At 39.0% G+C, this 23155-nt stretch overlaps 1 protein-coding gene across 2 annotated transcripts in view; it reads right to left on the bottom strand.

Moving 5' to 3' along the window:
• The window catches only part of cacna2d2a (calcium channel, voltage-dependent, alpha 2/delta subunit 2a), a 242239-nt gene that overhangs the window by 146682 nt on the left and 72402 nt on the right, over positions 1 to 23155 (bottom strand). For both annotated transcript variants that reach the window (XM_053497570.1, XM_053497571.1), the window contains exon 3: positions 18369 to 18485. In XM_053497570.1, the coding sequence (XP_053353545.1) occupies positions 18369 to 18485 (117 nt within the window). The remainder of the gene's footprint in view (positions 1 to 18368; positions 18486 to 23155) is intronic.

The raw sequence follows: 23155 nt of genomic DNA, 5'->3' as shown, positions 1-23155 counted from the left end.
TTACCATGTGAATGTCTTGTAGTGATAGGAAGTTTGAAATTATTTTAGTGACTCGGTTTTTTGAATCTCGTTCATCAAAATAAACACATCTTTTGAGTCATTTAGTTAATTTCATTCTTTTAATCAGAAATAAAATAAAATGTTACATTTTCAATAAACAGACCCCCCAACACGTATACATACACAAATTTTGGCTATAGTTCCAGTAAGGAAAATATTACAATGCAGTTAAGGACATATTATGATAAACAGAATGAGCAGCTCACCTCGCATATCTTCTGGTCTGAGTCGTTCGTTCTTTTGAATCTATTGCACTGCACAGCGTCTATGGGATTCACGTGACAAAAGAATGAATGATTCTGACCAAAAGACTCAAATATAATAAACTACTCATTTATGTTTCCTTTCCATAACCTACGGAGGTTTTGTGCACCCAGTAGAAAATGAACAAATCACTCTCCGAGACTATTCGTTTTTCTGAGTCATGTTAAAGACACGTTTAAAAAGAACGAATCATTCATGAATGACCCACCACCAATGTCTAATAGGGGTGTTATGTAGCCCTATAACCACTACGGAAAGTGTTACTTTCCATTTTCCAAAGCAGTCTTCAAACCTGGCTCTTCCTGAGTGCTGCTTGTAAAGAACAGAACCTTCACTTCATCCCTTCAGTCATCTTTATAACAGTTTAAACAGTGGACTTAACACCTTGTTTTTTTCTTCCCTTCACAAAATGTACATTTAAGCCTGAGAAGCAAGCTGTCACATGCATAATAGAGAGATGATGGCTCCTATGCACTCATTGTAGTTGTGACAGCTTGCTTTCCAGCCTAACACTGATCCCAGCTTGTTTAAAAGAAGAACAAGAAGAAAAGAAGAAAGGGAGAAAGAATACCGTTTTCATCTTCAGAGTCCATTCTTTCCCCTTTTTGTCTGTAGGCAGTTGTGTGGAATTTGGGTAGCACTCGGTCAGAGCTGTGATTTTCTGTATGTTCCGCACATTCCTGTCACATAGCCACTTTAATTCAACGGCTCAAACGCAAATCAAAGAGCCTGTTTGCCCGTGACCTACCCCGTGGTGAGGATGTTTGCTCTTCAAATACTTCCCCGACATGAAAGTCAGTGTGTGAACGAGCGTGCACGCGTGCGTGATAAAGGCCTGTCTGAGAAAAGTTACAGCCCAATATCTCCACCTGTTGGATTCAGGGTATAAAATGAAAAGAAACTCCAAAGGAAAAAAAAAAGGAGATATCTCTTGGGTCATTCCTAAGATGTTTGGTCAATGCAGCAAGGACGGTCTGCTTTGAGTGGCCCATGATATTTCTCATGCATCCAAATTTCTTTCATGAAGACCATGCCTTGAAAGTCTCTTGCCATTACACACACCCCTGTGTGATTCTTTGTTGTTGCTTTTCACTTGTTATTATTACCCAAGGTCGTACGAGGTGCTGACAACAAATCCTGTCAGATTGCAGGGGAGCATGCTCTTAAAAGCCCCTTTTGCACAAAATAACCTCCTTCAATTGTAGCCTGCAGGCAAGCAAAACAACAAGATGACAAAAGTAGTAAATCATTTCTAACTACATCCATAAACAGGACATGACCAAAAAAACAAAACAAAAAATTCTAATAATTTAAGAAATTATCTCTATCAACTTCTCTCTCTCTCTCTCTCTCTCTCTCTCTCTCTCAAATATACAGAACAGAGGGATGCACATCATAATGCATCTTTTTATATTTCTTGTCTTTAGTGGTTGGGAAAGGAAAAAAAGTAATTTCCAGTCAATTTCCTACCCTTGTCTTCCTCTTCCATAGGAATGAGAGAAGGAGAGGAGCAGATGCTACGTGAACAAGCAGTTTGTGCGCAGGAGCCATTTCGGTCCTTGTCAAGAGTGCCGCGCAGCTATTAACAGCAAGAGCCTGAAAGCCTGGCACGTCCTTCCTTAGACACACATGCATTGTCCCAAACAGTCAACTTAATGAGGGATTGTGCTGGATACGGCTAGGCTGCCTCTGAAAAGGCGCAAAAAAAGTGTACACCAAAAAGCGTCGGAAAAGAAGAAGTAGAAAAAGAAAAAAAAACCTAAGGCTTATTCAAAAGATAAAAATTTACAGAATGGCTATGCATACAAACTGGAAATGGAGATGCTGATGGTGTGAAAAAAAATCTTGAGAGTCATTTTCCTGATGAGCTGGATGTTCGACAATCAGTTCACTCACAAGTCTGATGTTCACAAGCTATTTATGGAGCCACTTCTGAGTGGACAAAAGGGCTCTCGCTCTTATGTGTCTTGTAGTTTTGGTCTGTGTGTGCGGAATATGAGGTTCTCATTAGTCTGAGATACTCTTGATTCTCAAACAGTGTTAAACAAATGTTGGCCTGCTATAGTATCGTTCATTTCTTTTCCTTATTCACTCTTAGTGAAATAACTACAAGATGATCTGGTTCACTGTGCACCAATCAGACATGTTGGCAAAGGATCCAATGGGTGCTGTGGGTTGCGGAGTAGGGCCTCAGTGGGTCTGACATTTTTTGTCTGAGGTGTCCCATGGGTGCTTAATCAGGCTGGGATCTAGGAAGTTTAGAAGTATAGTCGGCAGCCTTGGGATCGTTACCGGCTGGACACTCGTGCACCAGGCTGTCATGCACTGGGTGTTCTTTCTATCTTGTTCTAATATCTTTCTATCGTGGCTAGCTTTAACTTTTTTCATCAATGTGTGCTGCACTGCGTTTCTGTGGGACGGGACAATCTTCCCTTTGTTCCACACAGGCATGTGTGAGCCTTGGGGGTCCATGATCATATCACCAATTTACTAAACCTGTATATAATTGGCTCCGTCCAAAGCCAGACTCCTGTCACTGTGACCTAATCCTTAACTTTCCAAGAGTGTCTGAATGTAATTAAACTGGTACAAGTTTTAACCAGGTCAGGCACAATGTATGGACAATAGGTCCAGCTTCATCATGTTTGAGTTATATAATAATGAGACTGTTCTGTAATTTACTTCGATGTGATATACAGGACTTTATAATAAACAAAAATGTAAAAAAAATAAACAATGAAAAAGGGGGTAGATGACATCAAATGTGAGCATCTCTTATTATCTGCAATCTGTAATGATTTTTAAAGCCGTAGCCAGATTTAATTGAGAGAGATGACACCAGAGGCTAGTTGGTGAAAACAGACTGAAAGATTTCCGAGCTGGTGTGTTGAGACGTGCACTGCCTTTGGCCTGAGGGTTCATCAGCATGTTTATCTGCCTGGTGCCTTTAACAGGAGAATGAGCATAATGTGCAGCTGGGTGTGTGCGGTGTATGTGATTAGGGTGTGGGTAGGAGGCAAGGCAGAGATGGAAGCAAAAGGGAGAGAGAGCAAGAGAGAAGGAGAGACAAAGAGAGAGAGAGAGAGATAGAGGTTCACACTGGAGGTGGAGAGAGGTGTAATGGCTTTTGCTGCAGGTGGTAACAGATGGCTGCTAATGGATGTTCATAGATCTGAATGACGTGGACTAAGAGTGTGTTTGTGTAAAAGAGAGACATAGTGATAGAGAGAGAGAGAGAGAAAGAGAGAGAGAGAAAGGGGGAGAGAAAACAAGAAAGAGTATCAGTTTGAGTAATATAGAAGCACTGAAGTAAAAGCAGGAAGGAAGAAGAGTGTATGCATTAGGGGGAAATGTGAGAGATAAGGAGCAACTGATGCCCGAATGTTTGTACTAAGAAATTGATATGGCCAATTTTTTTTTTTTTTTGCACCATTGAAGTAATAAACTTAGAATTAACATCTGAACCCGAATACAGCAATAAGTATTAATTAATATTCAAACGTTAACACTTTAGGGACATCATGTAAACAGTTTGTATGTCTTGTTTCGAATTGTGTCAGTCTGAACAGATGAGAAGGCTGTTAATTAGATCAAGCAACAAACAAATTAAATCTTTTTTGTCAATCAAAAAAAAAAAAATGTTGAAAAGATGCAAAACGTTTTCAGCCTTTTTCTCACGACAGGGTTTTATGTCCCAGCGCACACACAGAAGACGAAAGGCTCGCTGCAAGGTGTGTTTTGTCTCGAATGTCTACGGAATGTCACACGTCCAAACTTTTGAACATCAAATGGCAAATGTTGCTCTTGAACTCAACCATAGACCTTTTAACTTAGAGACTAATCAGAGACTAACACACACCCAACATGGAACATCTAAGGAGCCAGTTGTCCAATTATTATACTGTAGGTCACAATTATTTAAAAAGAGGCTCTATAGAAACAGTGCTGTAACATTTATTCTGTTTACCTGATGTAATGTTAATACGCCCAAACTAAAGTTGAAAGTCTGCATACTGAGATTATATTTATTCATTTTAAGTTGCATATAACATGTTATACACCCAAAACGACTCTACATTTTTATGTTGCTTCGTAACGGTTCGATTTTTCTGCATTGTGAGCATTTACATTTGTACCCGGCACCAGGTTTTGCGGTGGCGCCATTTTTTTTTTTTCATCCCTCTTGTGTGATGTGTTCTCCTGCTTGCTGTAGGATACAGAGACCATGAGTTTGCCTGATCATTTCAAGCTAAGTCTCAGGCCTGCTTGTGCGGTAATGTGTCTGTGCTGCTTGCTTTGTGGATCCATGGCAGATCATTGTGAGTGGTGCTGTCTGGTGGGATTTAGATCCCAGCAGGCAGATTTTTAATGACTTGTTTTTTATTCTGTTTTATTATTATTCACTGGTCCATTATCTATACTGCTTACAGTATTCTGTATATTCTTTATCTTCTATACTGCTTTTCTCATACAGGGTCGCGGGGGGCTGGGGGAGTATCCCAGGAGACTTTGGGCCAATCCATCGCATGGTGCACGCATACACACACATGACTGTGCCTTTGGACTGTGGGAGGAAACCGGAATACCCAGAGCAAGCCCACCAAGCACGGGGAGAACATTTAAACTCAAACCATTGACCCTAGAGGTGCGAGACCACAGTGCTAACCACTACGCCATTGTGTTGCTTGTTCATATTATTATTAGTGGTAGTATATGGTCAACATTAATTAATCAATATCTCACAAGAGGGAGGTCTGTTGTGCTGGATATTAGCACAGCAGTAATGATATCCAGCACAACAGCATGACCTTGAGGTGAGTCTGGTTTTATGCAACAGTTCTACACCTGGCAGAGCTGGCGACCATCAATTAGCAACCTGAAAGTTTATATGATTAACAGGGGTGAAAGTAGTTATAAATTCTTACTAGTACTATGTAGCCAAAAGGTGAGACGAATAAACATGGAGGTGGTGGACAGTCCTGTAAATCTGTAACGTTTCTCTTCACAGTTTCTATTTTCTCTAATTCTGCTTTAAAATATCAGCTCTATTAACTTCTCAAATGATATTAAATGAAAAGCTAGTGCACTATGTACTTTAGGGTGCACAGTAACTTTTCCCACACACTAAAGTAGCGCCCTTGATCACAAATTACAGTTGGATTTGGTATTCAGCCTTGTATTAGAAGCTAGTTATCTAGTTCGCTTTGGGCATAAATGACCACTTTTGAATGTTTTGAATGAGTTTTGGCAGGCAGATGCTCTCTACACAGTATTGTTATGACAAGAATGACACGGAATGATACATATCGTTAAACTGGGATGTTTAACGATATGTATCATTCCGTGTCTATCGTCTATTCTCACCAAATGTGGAATCTCTTCCAATCAGATTACTCGGTAGGAAATAACTGTTGTATAATTGCTATTTAAAGACCTAGATGACAATACACAGTACTAATAAGGATTTTTCCTTGTTTTTTTTTTTACTACTGTAATTTGGTCTTAACCTTTTCCCACTGTTCTCTCTTCATATGACAGCTGCCAACACGTTCTCTTAAACATTTTTCTAGGGAGCCCTATATTACAGTTTTTTGATAGAAATTATGCACAAGTGGAAAATGGAAAAATATGCTTTGTGTGTGTGTCAGGCTATCAGGCTACTTTACCATGACATAACATGCTATTAATATTTATTATAGTCTATAAACCTCAACAATAATAGAAGCAAATAGCATTAATTGTCGTGTGGTCAAATCTGCAGACATTCCCGCAGCGTGTTTAGTCTCAGTTTCTGTTCAGTGCCCGCGAGAGAGACGTGTTACAGATCTAAAAATGAACCAAGATAAGATTCAGAAGAGCCCACTACATCTTAAGTAAGACTAGATTTGCAAAGGATTTTGTGTCAAGGTTTTTTTTTTTTGGATGTTGTTTAATTCTTTCAAAACATCAATAACGATTATACTCAGTAACTAGTAACCTTCACTGGCAGAAAAACCGCTGCTATGAAATGGCTGGCTTTAACTCGGCTGATTTCGCAAATGAGAATAATTTTTTTTTTCTGTCTGATTGTTGAACAGTCTCGCGGAGACGTGTGCTATTTTAGTCCAAGGAGAGTGCGGCCTAATTCTCCTCCGCCCAGCCTTGCTCCTCTGGGAACTGCGAATGCTATAACTGCTTCAGCACAGGCCTGCAGGAAATTGAAAACTAAATTGCTTTCTTAGATTTGTCTGCTCCTTTTTCTTAGGCACTGGAGCAGGGGGAGGCAGAAATGTGTTGCTTTTGTTATCCATACAAAAGTAAGACATGAAAAGGACATGGAGGTCAGGTGGGTAAACTGTATTGAGCACTAAACAGGTGCTACGTGAGGGCGGGTTTAAAAAAAAAAAAACGAGACATTTTAAAGCAGTTTGTGTATGAGTGCGTGAGAGAGTAGACAGATCATGATGATGATGATGATGATGAGCTTGTGTCTACATTCATATTTTCCATGGCTTAAACTCCATCTCTCTTGCTCTATTTGTCCATCCTTCTGCATGCCATGCTTCTACTGCATTACATAAACACTGTTCTAAATCACCAGGCTTTGGCACGCTTCAACCCAATTAGCAGAAAAGAGATCACGCGGCCTTTACAAAGCCATAGACATTACTTCAATTTGCTGCAATGCCGCAGAACGTAGCTCCCCTTTGTGGGGTGAAATGAGTCTCAAAATTAAGCAGCGCTCGACTGTTTATGACCCTATTAGCGTTGGGCGATCATAGACATTGTGATCATTTCAATTATGACGCTTCGCTATGTTTATTTGCTTAGAAATGACCTCGTTTAACTCGCAGAAATAAAACACAAATGTTTCCCAGGTTCCCAGGGCCTGACTGGAGGTTAAGGAAGACACAAAGTTGGGGTCTAAAGCTACAAAAATTATGCTGGACAAAAACCTTGCGGATCTATTAACAGGCCAACATGGGGGAAACATGCTAATCGAAAGTCCTGCAAATTGGGCTAGCAACTGTGAGGGCAAGGACAGCGGTGATGTCATGTTTAGCCTCCAGCTACAGTACATGTTTAACTTCACTTAATGTGTAGGAGCCATGAAATGAAATGAGACACAAAGATACATCCATGTCCACTGCTTCTGATGTGTTACTGTATGGCTAGAGGTGTTAGGTGTATTTGGTTCAGTATTTTGCTACATGACCCCTTTCATTGTAGTCTAGTTTCAGGACTTGCTGTATAAAACAAAAGACAAACACAAAGTAAACTTTGCTGCGGTTTTTGATCTGGGTTTGTTCAGGGTTTCTATTACCTCTTATATAAAAAAAAGTACATTTCCCACCAGTTGAAAAGACATGGAATATCATACAAAGACTGGACTGCAATAGTAGTGATATTTGTTAGTGAAAAGGATACACACTGAAAAGCAGAGCCTTCATCACATTCCAATTTTGTTGCTTGATAAGTGTAAACCAGTCACAGTGCTGTTCCGCTCTTAAGGAATAAACAATGTCCTTCTGTTTCAGATCTGTGTGTTATTCCTTAGTGTGTAGCATTTTAATTCCATCAATATTAAGATTTAATTATATGTCCGTACGGACACACGGTGGTGTAGTGGTTAGCACTGTCGGCTTGCCCCTCCAGGGTCCGGGTTTGATACTCAGCCAGGTTCGATTCTTGTCTCTTGATGGGTTTCCTCCGGGTACTCTGGTTTCCTCCCACAGTCCAAAGACATGTAGATTAGGCTATTGTCCATAGTGTGTAAATGTGAGTGGGATGTGTGTGTGCCCTGTGATGGATTGGCACCCTGTCCAAAGTGAACCCTACCTGGTCTCCTGGGATAGGCTTTGGGTCCCCCTGCAACTATGAATACAGAATAAACGGTATAGACGATGAGTAAGAGAGTGAGTATATGTCCTTACCAACGGCAGATATACAGTAGAGTCAGTAACCTGAGTGAGTGCTGCCATGCTACAATCAACCCCTGTCCAACCCCAGCTTTAAAGCATTCATAAAGATCTATAGCTAGTAGGTAAGTTTTCCAGCATCTATTCTTTCCACCTCTAGAAAGAAAAGCAGTACATTCATTTCTAACTGGAAAACTTTAAACAACATTACATCCTAAAAGCAATTACACCTGCTGGCTACGAGATACAACGCTAGCATTACTCAACACAGGACTCCATTTAAAATGCAGTTCTTTCACGACTCCCAAGAGGATTTCACAGTCGTTCATACCTCGACTCAAGTGACCCTAACGACACACATGGGTAAAACAACAACTCATAGATACCGTTAGGATGTCAACAACTTAACGACTCCACAGAGTTTATATACTTTTCACTTCAGACTAGTTAGTTAGAACTGATGAAGCATATCAGGTGAGAGAAGGGATGCCTTCAGAAACTTTTAAAGCAAGTCCAGTTGCCACTAAACTGCACCTTTGGGAAAAAACTTGGATGACCTGGATGACTGAGAATCTTTACAGACAACACAAGTTATCAGTTTGGAATTCATTTAAACAAAAGAAGATAAAAATGATGTAACACTGTAGACACAAACTATACAGTATAAGCCAAGATGCTGACCCTTATCCCCACAGATCTTATGAGCAGTGTATATTTACACTTTTTGGGTGTTTACTAGGAATTAAGCACATTTTGAAATACTATATACTGTTTTCAAGGGTGACAAAAAAAGTGACCTTTTTCCCTTTTGTCACCACTACAAATCATTCAATCCAGAAAAGTTTTTAGCACATTATTTTTTTTTCCAAATGTGACTCCGGCTACAACCCACACATCTCTTCACGCATGGGACTGGCTCTGAGGATGCCCTACTGTACATGCTCAGTGGCTGAGTGTTCCACTACTGTCCAAAAAGTCCTAAACCACTGCACATTCATTCATATTAAATACAATATAAACATGTAGACTTATTTAAAAAAAAAACGTGAATAAATGTTTTACTGCAACAGTTTGCAAGGCGTCTAAAGAGTTGGTTATTTATGCAGCAACCTCATTTCCCCTCTCATCTGTTCTAACCACTCAGCATTACCAGTATACTAATCATCGTCCTGATCATCTGTCATCATCTGCACCAGTTTCTCACGGGTTCATGCCTTAAGTTATATGTTTTTAAATGTTCATAGATCAGATACAAAAAACATTAAGGACTTAGGGTTAAGAGCCTTGCTCAAGGGGCAAAACAGTGGCAATCTGGAGGTGGTGGGGCTCAAACCCTGAAACTCCCATCAGCAAGCAAGAGCCTCATCTATTATTATTATTATTATTATTATTGTTCTTAATATTATTGTTGTTGTTGTTGTAGCAGAAGAAAGAGAAAAGAAAAAAGAAACAAAAAAGAAGAAGAAACATACAGAGGTTTCTTGTTTGCACTAACATTATTTATTTATCATTGATTTATTAATTTAATTTTCTTTTTTTGACATTAACACTGTAAAATTTACATTACGAGTTTAACTAATAACTTATAATGATGTGAAAGCATCACCCTGAAATATTCTAAAAGATATTATTACTTACACCTGATATAAATCACTGGAATTGACTGAACACATTCCAAAGGTTACTGAGGTTGTGGTTTCTACGTCCTTGAAAGTAGAGGTACTGATGCTGTAGTTTCTAACTCACCTCAGTCTCGGCTACACTGACCCTGCCAGCACATCCCTCCCTGCTGTGTTCTGTCACTACATTCTGCTTCTCCTGAATGAATTAACAGTATTATATACAGAAGTGTAAGAAAGAATTTGAGCAATTCTATTCATCCCTGGCTAGAGAGATGTGTGTACAGAAGTTGTACAGGATACTACACATGACCCGAATAAAATGTAAATATGAAATGAATGATTAATAGCCCATTGCACTGGAAAAAAAATGTTTCCCTCTTTGCCACTGCTCTATGATTTTCACATCACCCTGACCAATGCTCTTACATACATTAGCGGGGACATGTCCCTCGGCCCCCCTCGGCGATTAAACCTGTCACTTTTACTTTTAAAGTAGCCTCCAGTCTTGAAAGAGGCTGGAAAGACTTTTTATTACATTTAGGAGTGTGGCTAAATATTAGTCGCAGATTATACAGTAGGTCATTAGGCATGAGGTATAGATATTAGGCACTAGCTGAAGACTAACCAGAGATATGAATATGATATAAATTCAGTATAATTCGTTATCATTTCTTATAAATTCAGAAATATAAAAATAGTCTAAATATAAATCAATAAAAAACAGAAGCAAAAGCAAAATATGTCTCTCCCTCTCTCTCTCTCTATATATATATATATATATATATATACATATATATATCACTTTGCTTAAATAGGACTTGATGTATTACTTTCTAGAATATTTTGCCAGCCTAATATTAACCTCAGTTAGACACACGCTCCAACTTCACTCGAGTGACGTTTTCACATCTGGTGTGTGTGTGACGTATTCAAATAAGGTTTTAGAAATAAAAAAAATCCATCAACAAATTATAATAGCCCAAAAACACCGATAATTCAAATGAACTTTCTACGACTATACTGATAAAATGCAATTACTCTTCATGACTTAGTAAGGATTGTGGACAATATAATAAGGTATCCACGAGTAAAGACACACACTTACACAAACAATTCCTTCCTTCCTTTTTTATAGTCTGTGACTGTGTGGTTCCCCTGTTCCCGAGCAAGTCCTCCCCTGCCTCACTGCCCTGGTTTAATTGGACAAGTTCCTTGCTCTTCTGAATGGCTAAATTTATCCAGACACACTTACCTGCCCTGAAAATAAACACACAATTAATCACATTTTTAGTTCTTGCTTACTAACAAGAGGTGGATATCTTGTCAGCGGGACATTTCGCCAACTGCAAATCATTCTCAGCTGGGTGTACATGTGTGCCATGCTGTGTGAGCACATGTATTAGCACATGTGTACATGATGATCTTATCATCTTCAAGTGCTCTTGCTGCGTCACGTCTATTACATGGTACATGGTACATCAACAGCTTGGAACTGAGAACGGTAGACCGTAGAGATAAATAAGGGGAAATAATGAGTCAGTGATGTATTGTGATTCTTTCATGTGGCAATAGTGTATATGTATCGCCAAATATATACGGTATATATATATTAACCTGTTATTTATTTATTTATTTTTATATGTTTGCAATATTATACAAACCATTAAGGGAGAATTTATTTCTTTTCTAGTGCAAGTTACTCAATTCCACAGCTAGCTGCAGACCAAAAACAAAGATTCAGAACACACGCGTGAGGCTTTAGTCATTTGTGCTGATGCTACTGTAAGTAAAATTGTCAGTTTAGAGTTTTCAATAAATCTATAAGAGATCTTATTTCTTCTTATTATTATAATCAACCTTATGCATGAACACAAGACAAAATATGTGTTACACGCCACCTCTGATGTTTCGCAACCCATAGTACTAGAAAATCGCAAATATTATGAGAATTTAATAACTGATTATAATAATCTAATACTCAGAGTTCAGATACCACTGTCACATTTTATTTTTGGTTTGATGGGGTCAAGCTATTTGGAGCTATTCATTCCACTTACACCCTCCACCTCAAAATTGCAGCACAATAGTATATTATAAGCAAATCTTCAGAAGTCGTGTGAACTAAGTTGATCAGTGCACCCAGGCAGTTTGTAAAACATGTGCCATGTGTAACAAATGTTTTAGGACAACACCACTCTTCATTCTGTCAGGGACATGATAACGACATGACTTTTCCAGAAGGAAAAGAAGAGAGCACAGAGGAAGCAGGCTCTGGGTAAACACACACAGTGGAGAGAGAGAGAGGGAGAGAGAGAGAGAGAGAGAGAGAGAGAGAGAGAGCGGAAGAAAGAGAGGGGGGTGGGATGTGAAGGTCTGGCAAAAGTACTGCCACTTTCAAGTTCTCTGATTTAGGAACAAATTGGAAATTCTACCCAATACGATAGATTTGATCATATATACAGTACTTCTAATTGGAGTGTGACGTTATACAGTAGCATGATGGTGTAATGTAATAATCTGTAGTAGCAAACAAAACTCAGAAAACTGTTTTAATGACATAATGAAAACTAACGTTCATACTATTGAGCCACAAAGCAACACGTGACCGTTCATTTTTATCATGAGTAACATTTAAAATTGTCTTGATATTTTACAGGCCTCCATAGCCAGGAATTGGCCTTGCTCTCTCAGGGGAAGAGGGATGGCGCACTTGCACTCCAACATCAGTCATAGCGACACTCACCAATCACAAAGCAGGAGGGATCAGCCAGCACTGTCTACATAGTGTGTTAAACCACCCGCTTACGGTGCATGGGTGAGCCACGTTTAGAAAAGCTGCGGTGTTGTGTTAGAGGAAGCCTGAACTATCTGACATACTCCCTTTTTGGGTAGCTGTACCCAACGTGACAGGTGTGAAAGAGACACAACCCCCACAAATTAAAAAAATAAATAAAATAATAATAACATAAATAAATAAATAAACAAACATGCTAATTAGAATTCCTCAAAGCAATCCTTTGGAGCATGTGGGGCAATATTTCTTATGGTTCCTACCTGCAGTTAGTTTCGGTTTGCTACTTGACATGCAATAATTAAAAAAAATATTTATATATATATATATATATATATATTTTTTTTTTTTTTTTTTTTTTAAAGCCACTAGCTCTCACCCCGACCAACCTAGTATAAGTGCATCTGTGTAGTAGAGGATTATATAGTGATATAAAGGTAGTTTTTACCCTCATAAATTTGTTGTTATTCTACAAATCACAGTCCCGGTTTGACCTGAACGCCCCTCATAGTAAAGGAATGCTCTTAGCCATATTGTCTTGTCCTCTACATGTGACATATTTCTCTGACCCGTTCCTCGACTCTGTATTTATATTTAAATTGCACACCACTGTCATTTGCAAACAAGCGGGTTCCTTGTTTGTTCATGATTCTAAACAACCCCAGTTTTAAATAATTAGTTGTTTTTTTTTCCCTCCTGGTTCATGTTCGCCTTGCAAAAAGGAGTCTATATTATAGTTTATGCTCTTTTATTAAACAGCGCAGGGAACCGCTCAACCCATCTCTCCTCATCACCTGCTGTCACTGCTACCCACTCAGTGCTCTTTTACACACACACTCTCTCTCTCCCTCATTCCGCCCCACCTTCTCTCTCTCTCTCTCTCTCTCTCTCTCATTCTCATTTCCCTCCTGCTGCTCATTTTGAAATCAATGAATTTCAGAACTTCATTTCCTCGCATTTTCCATTTGCCTAAAGCGTCGTTCTGGGTTGACGATGTTCTCAGTCTCTCTATCTCGCTTTCTCCTTCTCTCTCTCGTAACATCGCCTGGGTCATTGCTACGTCTCGCCCGTAGCACAACACTGACCTTGATGTACCGCTCTTATCCAGAACTGTCTGAGTTTGATGTTTAACACACACCTCAACTCATCTGAGCTAGTCTTAAACTATACTCTCTTTGAGTCTCTGTTCTGGAAAAAAGGAAGAATTATTTATTTGTCTGGTTTCAATGTTTTGAAAGTCAGACATGAGCGATTCAACAGCGATTCAGTCCCAGTGTGTAGAATTTAAAGATTAATCTCGGGTCAACGCAAAAGCAATATTTCCGTAAGATAGTAGATCAGAAGGAACCTAAACTGGGTTGAACTGTGAGAACATTTCTAAAATGACTCACATTATTAAAACAAATTCAGTTTACTGTTAAGCATGGCAGGATTTTGACATACAGACCATGATACTGGCCAAAGAGACCTGCACTTGTTTTACTACAGTATGTAAACCTTCTGTATAGTTTGTTTTTAATAGATTCTCCCTTTCTCAAATAAAACCCCACTTTTATTAATACACAAATGATCACGTGTACAGGAAGCTCGAAAAATGTGTGACCGCAGTGAAAACGCTACCGTTTTTTCATTGTTTTTTCATTTTTAAATATCAGCAAGAGCATGAGTGAAAAGTACATTTTTAGAAATATCCAAATTAGTGTTAGAGTTTTATATCCCATTTTTAAATCAGTGTCTACTTACAGTACGCTTGAATGGACTACAGTCTGTCCACTAGCTTTAGTAGAACAAATAAAGCTCAAGGGAACTCCGAGCTTTAGCACAATATCACAAATTTGCTTAAAATACAATAGTGAGCTTAGATACAGCACAGAATATTAAGCTTGTTGTTGATATTCAATACTTCCAACATTACTTTTCTTTTATTTAAGATTACAATCTTTGTGGCCTCATACTTTTGGACGCCACTGTATATTGCGGAATTATATTTAAGCAATATTACCAAAAAGCGAGTGTTATTGTGCTTAATATCAGGAAAGCTGTGATGCTCTCGTAGGCAATTGCTGATATTTATTTAACCAGTTATTTTCCTCCACCAACACGTGCTGAGACTAGCAGTACAAACCGTGTGACTGGCAGAGCTTAGCAACCAACAAGTTAGCGTAATTTACATGGGTGAAAGAAGTTTGAAAATCTTACCGATATTACTGTATGTAGCTAAAAGGTGAGGAGAATAAAGATGGAGGTGGACGGTCCTAAGAAAACTTATAAGAGTAACAATATATTTCCACTTATTCCACTTTACAATATCAGCTTACTTTTGGGTTCTGGGCATTAAATGGAAAGTTAGTGCACTATGTAGGGTGTTCATTCCCAGTAGTACCCATGATCAGTGGCTAGAGAGGGATTTGAGATTCAGCCTTATATTAAAATCTAGTTAGCTTTATAGCTCACTTTGGCCATGAACTAAACAACACAGATGGTTCAGAGGCAATTTGGAACGACTTAGAAGCAATTACTAAGCAGACAAAGCCATTGTTAAGATGATGTAATGATATCAGATGCACTTTCGTGCTGCAAGTGTGTCCATGCCTGCTTTTTTACATGAGTTTTGGCAGGCAGCTTGTCTCCCTTCTTTACAGTTTGGCAGACCATACTGAACTACTTTCACCCATGCAGGTGACCTACAGTTAGTGTAGCAATTAATGACTGTTAGAACACCTGTGACTGGAGTGATACATATAGTATAGAGTAAAGATCACAATGCTACCACCACATGTGGAATGCCTCTGTTGGATCTAACTGTTGTACTGTATAATTATCATTAGGTTTTAGGTAATGATTGTATATAATGATTATTGTATAATTAGCTACCTGTGAAACACTGCCAGTGTACGAAAAAGGATGATTCTTTCCAAATTTCATTTTTTGCTGATCTGATACATGCATACCTCAAAGTATAGGTATGATGTAATTTTGGTTAAATATACTTTGTCAGAAGATGCTCACTCCCCATCTGCTGAGACATATTTGTGAGAGTGTACTAATACCTCCTATGGAAATCTGTGGTTCTAGGTCATGATCCATATGATGGCATTTTGTCAATAAATATTTCTTCAGACAATAAAACTATTGATAATGTGCTGTCTGCCTAATGCATGGTCTGGTCCTTACCCTGAAAGTGTAAGAATAAACTGCTGGCATGAAAAGAATTATGTTGAGGTATACCAATGAGATCAAATATCAATATCATCATCATTATTGCCTTGTACTGTTTATACCGACCATGTTGGCATTATGGACTTTTGTCCATTTAAATTGTGAGCCTTCCATCAGCCAACTCCTAAAGAAACTTGGATTTATCTGACCCTGGACCTTTATTCAGTTTAGCAATGATGCCCCTGTGCTCACTCGAGGTGCAGAGTGTGTGTCTGAAAATACTTTACCCCATGCAGCCTTTTGGGGTTTGCGCACATTAGTGTGTTACAGTATCTAGGCAACACTGTGACGTATGCTGCCTTTAAAGCCTGTCTCTGTTTCCTTTCCCGGTAGACACTGAAGCATTGCCTTATGACTCATGAAATAACCGCCTTCTGTTTTAGACACAGACGCTATTTTTTTGTTCTTTGAAAAAACGACACACACTTTGACTCAGGCAAGTCTGATAATTGGTATGTCGCTGCATTCCGCGCAGCAATGCTGAATTCAGATGTAATTTGCCGGATTGTCGTCCATCTGTTTGCTTGCCCCTTCTGACCCACAGGCTGTTTTTGCCACAGGGTCACTGAACGCTGCGAACCTCCCTCTCACCGGATCCTAGTTCAACCCCCGTTCAGCTAACTATAGATTAGTGTTGCGAATGTGAGAAGTGTGTAGGAGAGAATCACATTCTGTCATACAAGCCAAATGGGACTTAAAAAATAGACTTAAACATCATTAAGCTCAATTAGACCCATAACAACATGTTTTACAGACCTGAGTTAAATGAGCGCACTAAATGAGCAGACAGCCCAGCCACTTTTGAATGGCACTTACAAAACAACAAACTACTTGCTACCACTTAAGTGTTGCAAAGAAAAAGCTCTTCCTGGGAGCATTTCGCACAATGCAATGTCATTAGAACTACAAGTTGCAATGTGTGTGGCAAATAAAAATGGCAATGAATTTGAAGAAATACACCTGATACTCTACAAAATGGACATAATTTTTTTTTTTTTTTCAATTTGAGGCTAGTAGTTAAATGTTCATGTACATATTATCCCCTCATATATGTAGAGCCTCACCGCCACCAATTCATGTATCAGCACAGTCGATGTGAAATTCATGTGTCAGCACACGCAAATTATGTGCTTAGTTTGTTTAAAATTGTAACAAAATCTGAAAAACAGTAATATTAAGTGGCGATATTCAATAATCACGATGCTTACAAAATCGCAATAAAATTGAATCGGCACCTACAGTAGGTATCACGACAACATTGTATCAGGTGGTCCTTGGTAAGTCCCATCCCTAGTATCCAGTGTGTACATGTGAAGTATGTTTCATTGAAAACCAATTAAAACATGCATTAGCAATAATTCACATTGGATTCATAAAACTCTTATATGTACTGTAGGAAGTAACTCTACTACTCTACTGTGAATAATATGAACACCCAGTCATGAAATACATTACAGGACCAACACCTCTACACAACACAAACCATGTGTAGTCACCTGTTGTGGAAACTGATTCAGTAATAGAACGTTGTGTAATGGAGGGTGTGGCGGTGGCTATGGAGATATCCTGCGGGTTTTTAAAGTGAGCAGTCTGGAGCAAGGTGATCTCATTACCTGCTTAGTTAAGCAGGCTAATACAACATCGTGGGCATCGATAATATGTGTTTAGAAATACAATTTCGTTCCATTGAAAGAGACAGAGGATCAATCTTCAGATTTTTCATGTGCTGATAAAGATTCAGAACGCCGTTCATTCCTATCTGACGCACCAGGTATTTAACTGTGACTGCTGAGAGGTTAAAATAATATTAGCTCTCTCATCAAAAAATTGTACTTTACGAAAAAAAAAAGAAATTGTTCTTTCACAATCCACTCGTAAAGAAAAGATTTAACAATCAAGATCCCTGAGCTATAGCTACACAGGGGTGCGGGAATTAGATTAGAGAAAGTATTATATACTGTATATACGTACCGCTCAACAGTTCAAATTTTTATTGTCGCTCTACAGTGTAGATGTAATAATCTCCTATGAACAGTTAATGTTGAGATGTATCTGCTACTCATGATCTGTAAAGCTTTCATAATGGCTCTGAACTGAGGTGATGTTACTTGGTGAGTTTTGAGGCTAGTAACTCTAAATGAACTTTTCCTCTGCAGGAGAGGTACGTTTTTGGTTTTGCCTTCTTGGTCTTGCCTTCATGAGAGCCAGCTGAACTCTGTCTTTAAATAACAACTGATTGTGTAGCTTGTTGTTGTTGTTACATAATTACTTAATTCCATACATGTTATTCCATAGTTCTCAAAATCCCTAATTTTGTTGTAGTATATAGAAAACAAATTACTATATATAAATATAAATTTATGTCTGAGATATAATCGTAAGCCAGCTCAGTCAGAAAGCACTATTTACTCCGAGCCAGATGCTCCCCTGATAAAACAACTTAACAAAGAAATGAAAATGTTCGGCGGTTTCTGTACGCTGCAGTGTGGAACAGTCCAGCTGTGAGCCTCTCACCTCGAGTGCTTTGCGTTTACTGTTCAGCAGCTTGGCGATGTCCTTAGCCACTCTGTCCACCAGGTCCTTGGGCGTGTTCCTCTTTACATCAAACTGACTTCTTTTCTCAAGGTAGATCTGCAGAAAAACATGAAAAGCAGAGGAGATCCAACTTAGTCAAACTCATAGACTACAGTTATGACTGAAGAGTTCAAATTACATTAACATGCAAAACAAGCAGATTTCCTTTCTGTCCTGTTCGTTCATAATTCATAGATATCAGGCAAACAAGTTTTCATTTGGTGTGTATGTTCTCACAGTCATGATTCACACCTCAGTGCGTTAGCGTAAGTACAGCACAGACTACCTGGCCAAATTCCCACCGCCTGCTAAACTCCCCCAGATGTCAGTCGTGTAAAACCTTGTTGAACTAGACTGATAAGGGATGAATGACTCTTTTCAGAAATAATGAACATGCAGGATGTGCATGTACTAATAAAACTGCAAAATACAGAGATTAATATAGAGGGTACAAACAAGATCTCCATGATCATACAGTATTTTCTTCATCTGCTTACTAAATCACTATCTCACTTTACAGTATGTAATAATATTACACTCGCAACCACTTTTTAGCCTAATCAGTTTGCAGCTACTGTACCAAAAACATGGTGGTACAATTGGGCAGCACACTAGCGCTCTTACTGATGGTGTAGCTTACAAGTTTGTTACTTGTTCACCTCTGAAATGGTCGTTTAGAATATATAACAATTTGTTTGTTTTTCTTCTTCTTCGGGACATAGTCGTTGTAAATTCCTACCCGTCATAAAGGTGAGATTGCTTATTATATATTATTACAAAAAATTACTACTGTACCACCACCAAAAAAAAGACAATACTTCTCACATGTACGTAAGAATCTTCAATAGATTCAACTGATGCCTTACACTCTCACATCAGCAGGTCAAGATTCACACACAAATGAACGATACCATTTTTTGCCATTTATGCTGCATCTCTATACCATTTCTAACCCTTAATAGCATTTATATTCATAGATTCACACCATGTGCTCTATACGGGAAGATCTACTGTACCACTGCAAAAAATGATGAAGGATTTGCAAGGGAGAGAAACTGGTGCAGACGGAAGATGGATTTAAGGCTCAGTCACTTGGCATTTTAGTGATTTTATTTGATTAAAGGCGAGAGGCCTGCTTTGTACTGTCTGACTCAGCAATGCACTCGATCGACAACAACAGTCTGCTGTCCCCAAAGGACTCCCACTTATCCCCACTACTCCAGGGACTTCATTACCCATAAATCCATCTTTGTAAACGTCAGCAATGGGCGAAAAAGCAAATTTGGTGACGCAGTAAAAAAAAGCAAAAAAAGGTTAAAAGTAAATACAAATAAAAGGTACAACAGATAAATTAGCTGTGTTCTCTAATGCTGTGCGGGACATTTGCTTTGGTGTAGCACTAAGCCATGGAAAAAATAACTATGTGAATGTCAGTGTTAGTGAACAAGGGCAATAGAAGATAACTGGATAATGCATCATGCCGGTATTTCTAATAGGACAAGCAAAATAAATAGTTCTGAGATGTTCTGCTACAATTACAAGCAATGACAAGAAATGTATGGAATTGATTTAATATGCACAAAGTATATACTGCAAGTGTGTAAGCCAAATAAATGACTGGCTACTATACAAGCCTCCTGTTTTTTTTTCCCCAACTTAATTTCTTAATTAAATTTTCCTTTTTTTGATGCATAAAGTTCTTAAGGTAAAAAAAAGAGACTCTACATAATGGAGAAACTACACTGTAGTACAGGTTTCACTTATTTGTCCTTCACTTGAGTAGTTTTATTACTGAATAGTTTTTTTTACTCTACTACATCCTACAACAAATATCTATACTTTTTACTTCACTACATTTCTGCGTAGGGTTGCATTACACAACAACAATTGTGTGTGATGTTTAAAGACACTTTTATTGTAGTGCTTGGTACCAAAAAATATTTTAGCAGCGTTTCCACATAGTGGGCCACATTCTGTATCTATTGTATCTCTACTTTTACTAATGTAGAGAATATGTGTACTGTACCCACCACTGGAAAAATATGTGTTCTGGAGCATTAGATTCACACCTTGGCAGAGATGCAACAGAGAAATTCTTTACACTCTCAATTCCAAAGGCAGCATGTCAGTCATTAGCACGGGGATGTCTGATGATACTGTGTATTTTTCTTTTCCAAATCAAATGACTCGGTTATGACAGGCAGTGGTCACATTTTGATATGACTCATCTACAGTAACAACAGGGCATGAGAAGAAATGCTGTAGGTCAGGGGTATACAAGCAGAGCCCAGATTACAGGGTATTGCCCTGAAAACACACATAGTGTACTAGTTACCAGGTTCAGAAGGTGTGTTAGAGCAGGAAAATCACAAAATTGTGGTAAACTCCAGACCTTCAGGACCAGTGCTGGAAACTCCTCATGGTCATAACATATAACTAATAGATGGGACAGAAATGAGGCTGGCATGGAGCTCTAATGGTTCACAGTGCTACAGAGTCTTAACACAAGCTGCAGACACTATGTGAATATGTCCGAAGTTTTCTTCTGGATAATAAAATCTGACTGTCCGACTGTTTACACAGATATCTATATTTGGTCCGATATTCATTTTAAATCAATCTACATGTTAATCCACCTGTTGGACACTAGGTGCCTTTGATGATTGCTGTTTTGGTGCAGTTATGACGGTATCTATGTACAGTATTAGTGCTGCTGGTGTTCAAAAGCATTTTAACCAAGAAAACGAACTGTCGGTCGCAAACTGTTGGCCAACAGCTCAATCAGCGTAGTTCTGCCAGTTACGGTGTTGGCTGAGCAAAATAACTGGTTAAATAAACAAACATGAATTGATAATCTGCATGTGTTTGGACTGTGGGAGAAAACCAGAGTACCCAGAGGAATCCCACCGAGCACAGAGAGAACATGCAAACTACATGCACATAGAGACGAGAATTGATCCTGGCCAGGAATCAACCACTAACCACTAAGCCACCATGCCGTCACTTTTTAAATTCAATTCTGACAAAAAAAAAAACTTTTACAATAGTCCAGTTTTTTCATATGCGATATACAATCGAATCCGCACATTGTTTCACCCGTTTAATCCTCACTCAGACCAACAAATATTTGAAGCTGTTTGCATGCTCAATCTTGAGTTTAATTAAAGAAAGAATTAAAAAATATATAAACCTGTGATAGCACTGAAACTGATATTTCACTGATCGACAGAGCGAACATGTGTAGGAGGAAGTGCATGAGAGTAACAGGAGGTAAAAGGTCTGCTCTCTGTGCTGGGCCAACAAATCTGTGGTCCAGGACCAACACATCATGCAAACACACACACACACACACACACGCCAACACCCTTTAGTGATCCAAAGTGAATAAAAGAGAGCCAATCCAGGACAATATGCTCTCACTGGCACACTGGAGGTGCTGCACAAAGATATCCACACGAATGTACACAGTTTTCCCTCATCCTCACCCACACATACAGGATGTAAGTATTGACAAAAGAGATAGGGAGGGGGAGAGAAAAAAAAAGAAGATCGAAGAGAAAGAAAAGGCTGGATAAAATAAAAATCTGGAGACAGCGAGACAGATCGAGAGAGACCGACGGAGAACGGAATTGCCAGAGGATGTTTCACGGTGAGGTGTCAGCGTGAAAACGTGCTGTCCAAAGATGGGTCTTGCTTCTGCTGGTGCAGTGATCCAATCAGGAAGGCCAGAAGGAAGAAAAACACTGCTAGTATCTAAACCCTGAGACAAACAGCACGTCTTGTTTGCCAAGTCTTAATCCATCAGTCAACATTTATCTACTGTTGCTGTTGCAATAATCACGGCCCGCGTGTTCCGCTGTCATTTTGCCACGCTGATGGCTATTTACCAAGCACTTCATTACCGGCCAGATTGTTCCAGGCACCCGTCTCGAGCATTATTTGACCTTGTGATTTTGTTTTGTCTGCTCTCCTTTAGCGGGACTCGTTTGTTTGTTTGTTTTCTGTTGGTCTGGTGCGTGAGGCAGAAGCGCCTCGGTTTATCGGGCCGTGAAAGCAGCCTGGTGACAGAGACAGATGCGGCGTCATTAAGGAATATTAGTGGACTCCGCCAAGCAGACAGCGCATCCAACCAGCCTGCGGAACAGTTCAATAAAACTGAGAGAGAGAGAGAGAGAGAGAGAGCGCGTGAGAGAGAGAATGCTAAAAGAGCTACGTTAAACGGCTGAGAAGAATTCAGCGTCAGAAAAGAAACAGCATGCGAGAGCAAAAGGTTTAATAGATGTGTGACAGGATAGAAAAGACTGAGAGCATTTGGTGACAAGGGGAATATATAATACAAAGGCTCGCTTTATGAAAAGCTAAAGACGAACAGGCTAATAAAGGCTGACGTCTATCTATCAAGCAGAAGGAAAGCATCGATCAGGAAAATGGCGCTCACTGATTTCTATACATGTAAAGCTAAAATGGCTTGGCTTTCACGCAGCTTTTAATAGACACAGACAGCTATTATATGATGTATTATATTTTATAAAAAGGACACTTTTTTGCATGATTATCAATGAAAAACAACAAAGCTCGCACATACTGTACAGTACGTATCTCGTGCAGAGGCAGAACAAGAAATCATCATCCATCATGAATTAACCAGATTTCATGTACTGGCACTGGCAACCTACTTTAAGCTCCAGAAATCCTAAAAAGAGCTATGTGTGTACCCGGAACATGCA

The sequence above is a fragment of the Clarias gariepinus genome, chromosome 6 (genome assembly GCF_024256425.1).
Source record: "Clarias gariepinus isolate MV-2021 ecotype Netherlands chromosome 6, CGAR_prim_01v2, whole genome shotgun sequence".
In the NCBI taxonomy this organism is placed as follows: domain Eukaryota; kingdom Metazoa; phylum Chordata; class Actinopteri; order Siluriformes; family Clariidae; genus Clarias; species Clarias gariepinus.
Note: the sequence above shows the minus strand (reverse complement) of the source record. Positions and strands in the feature narration are given on the sequence as shown.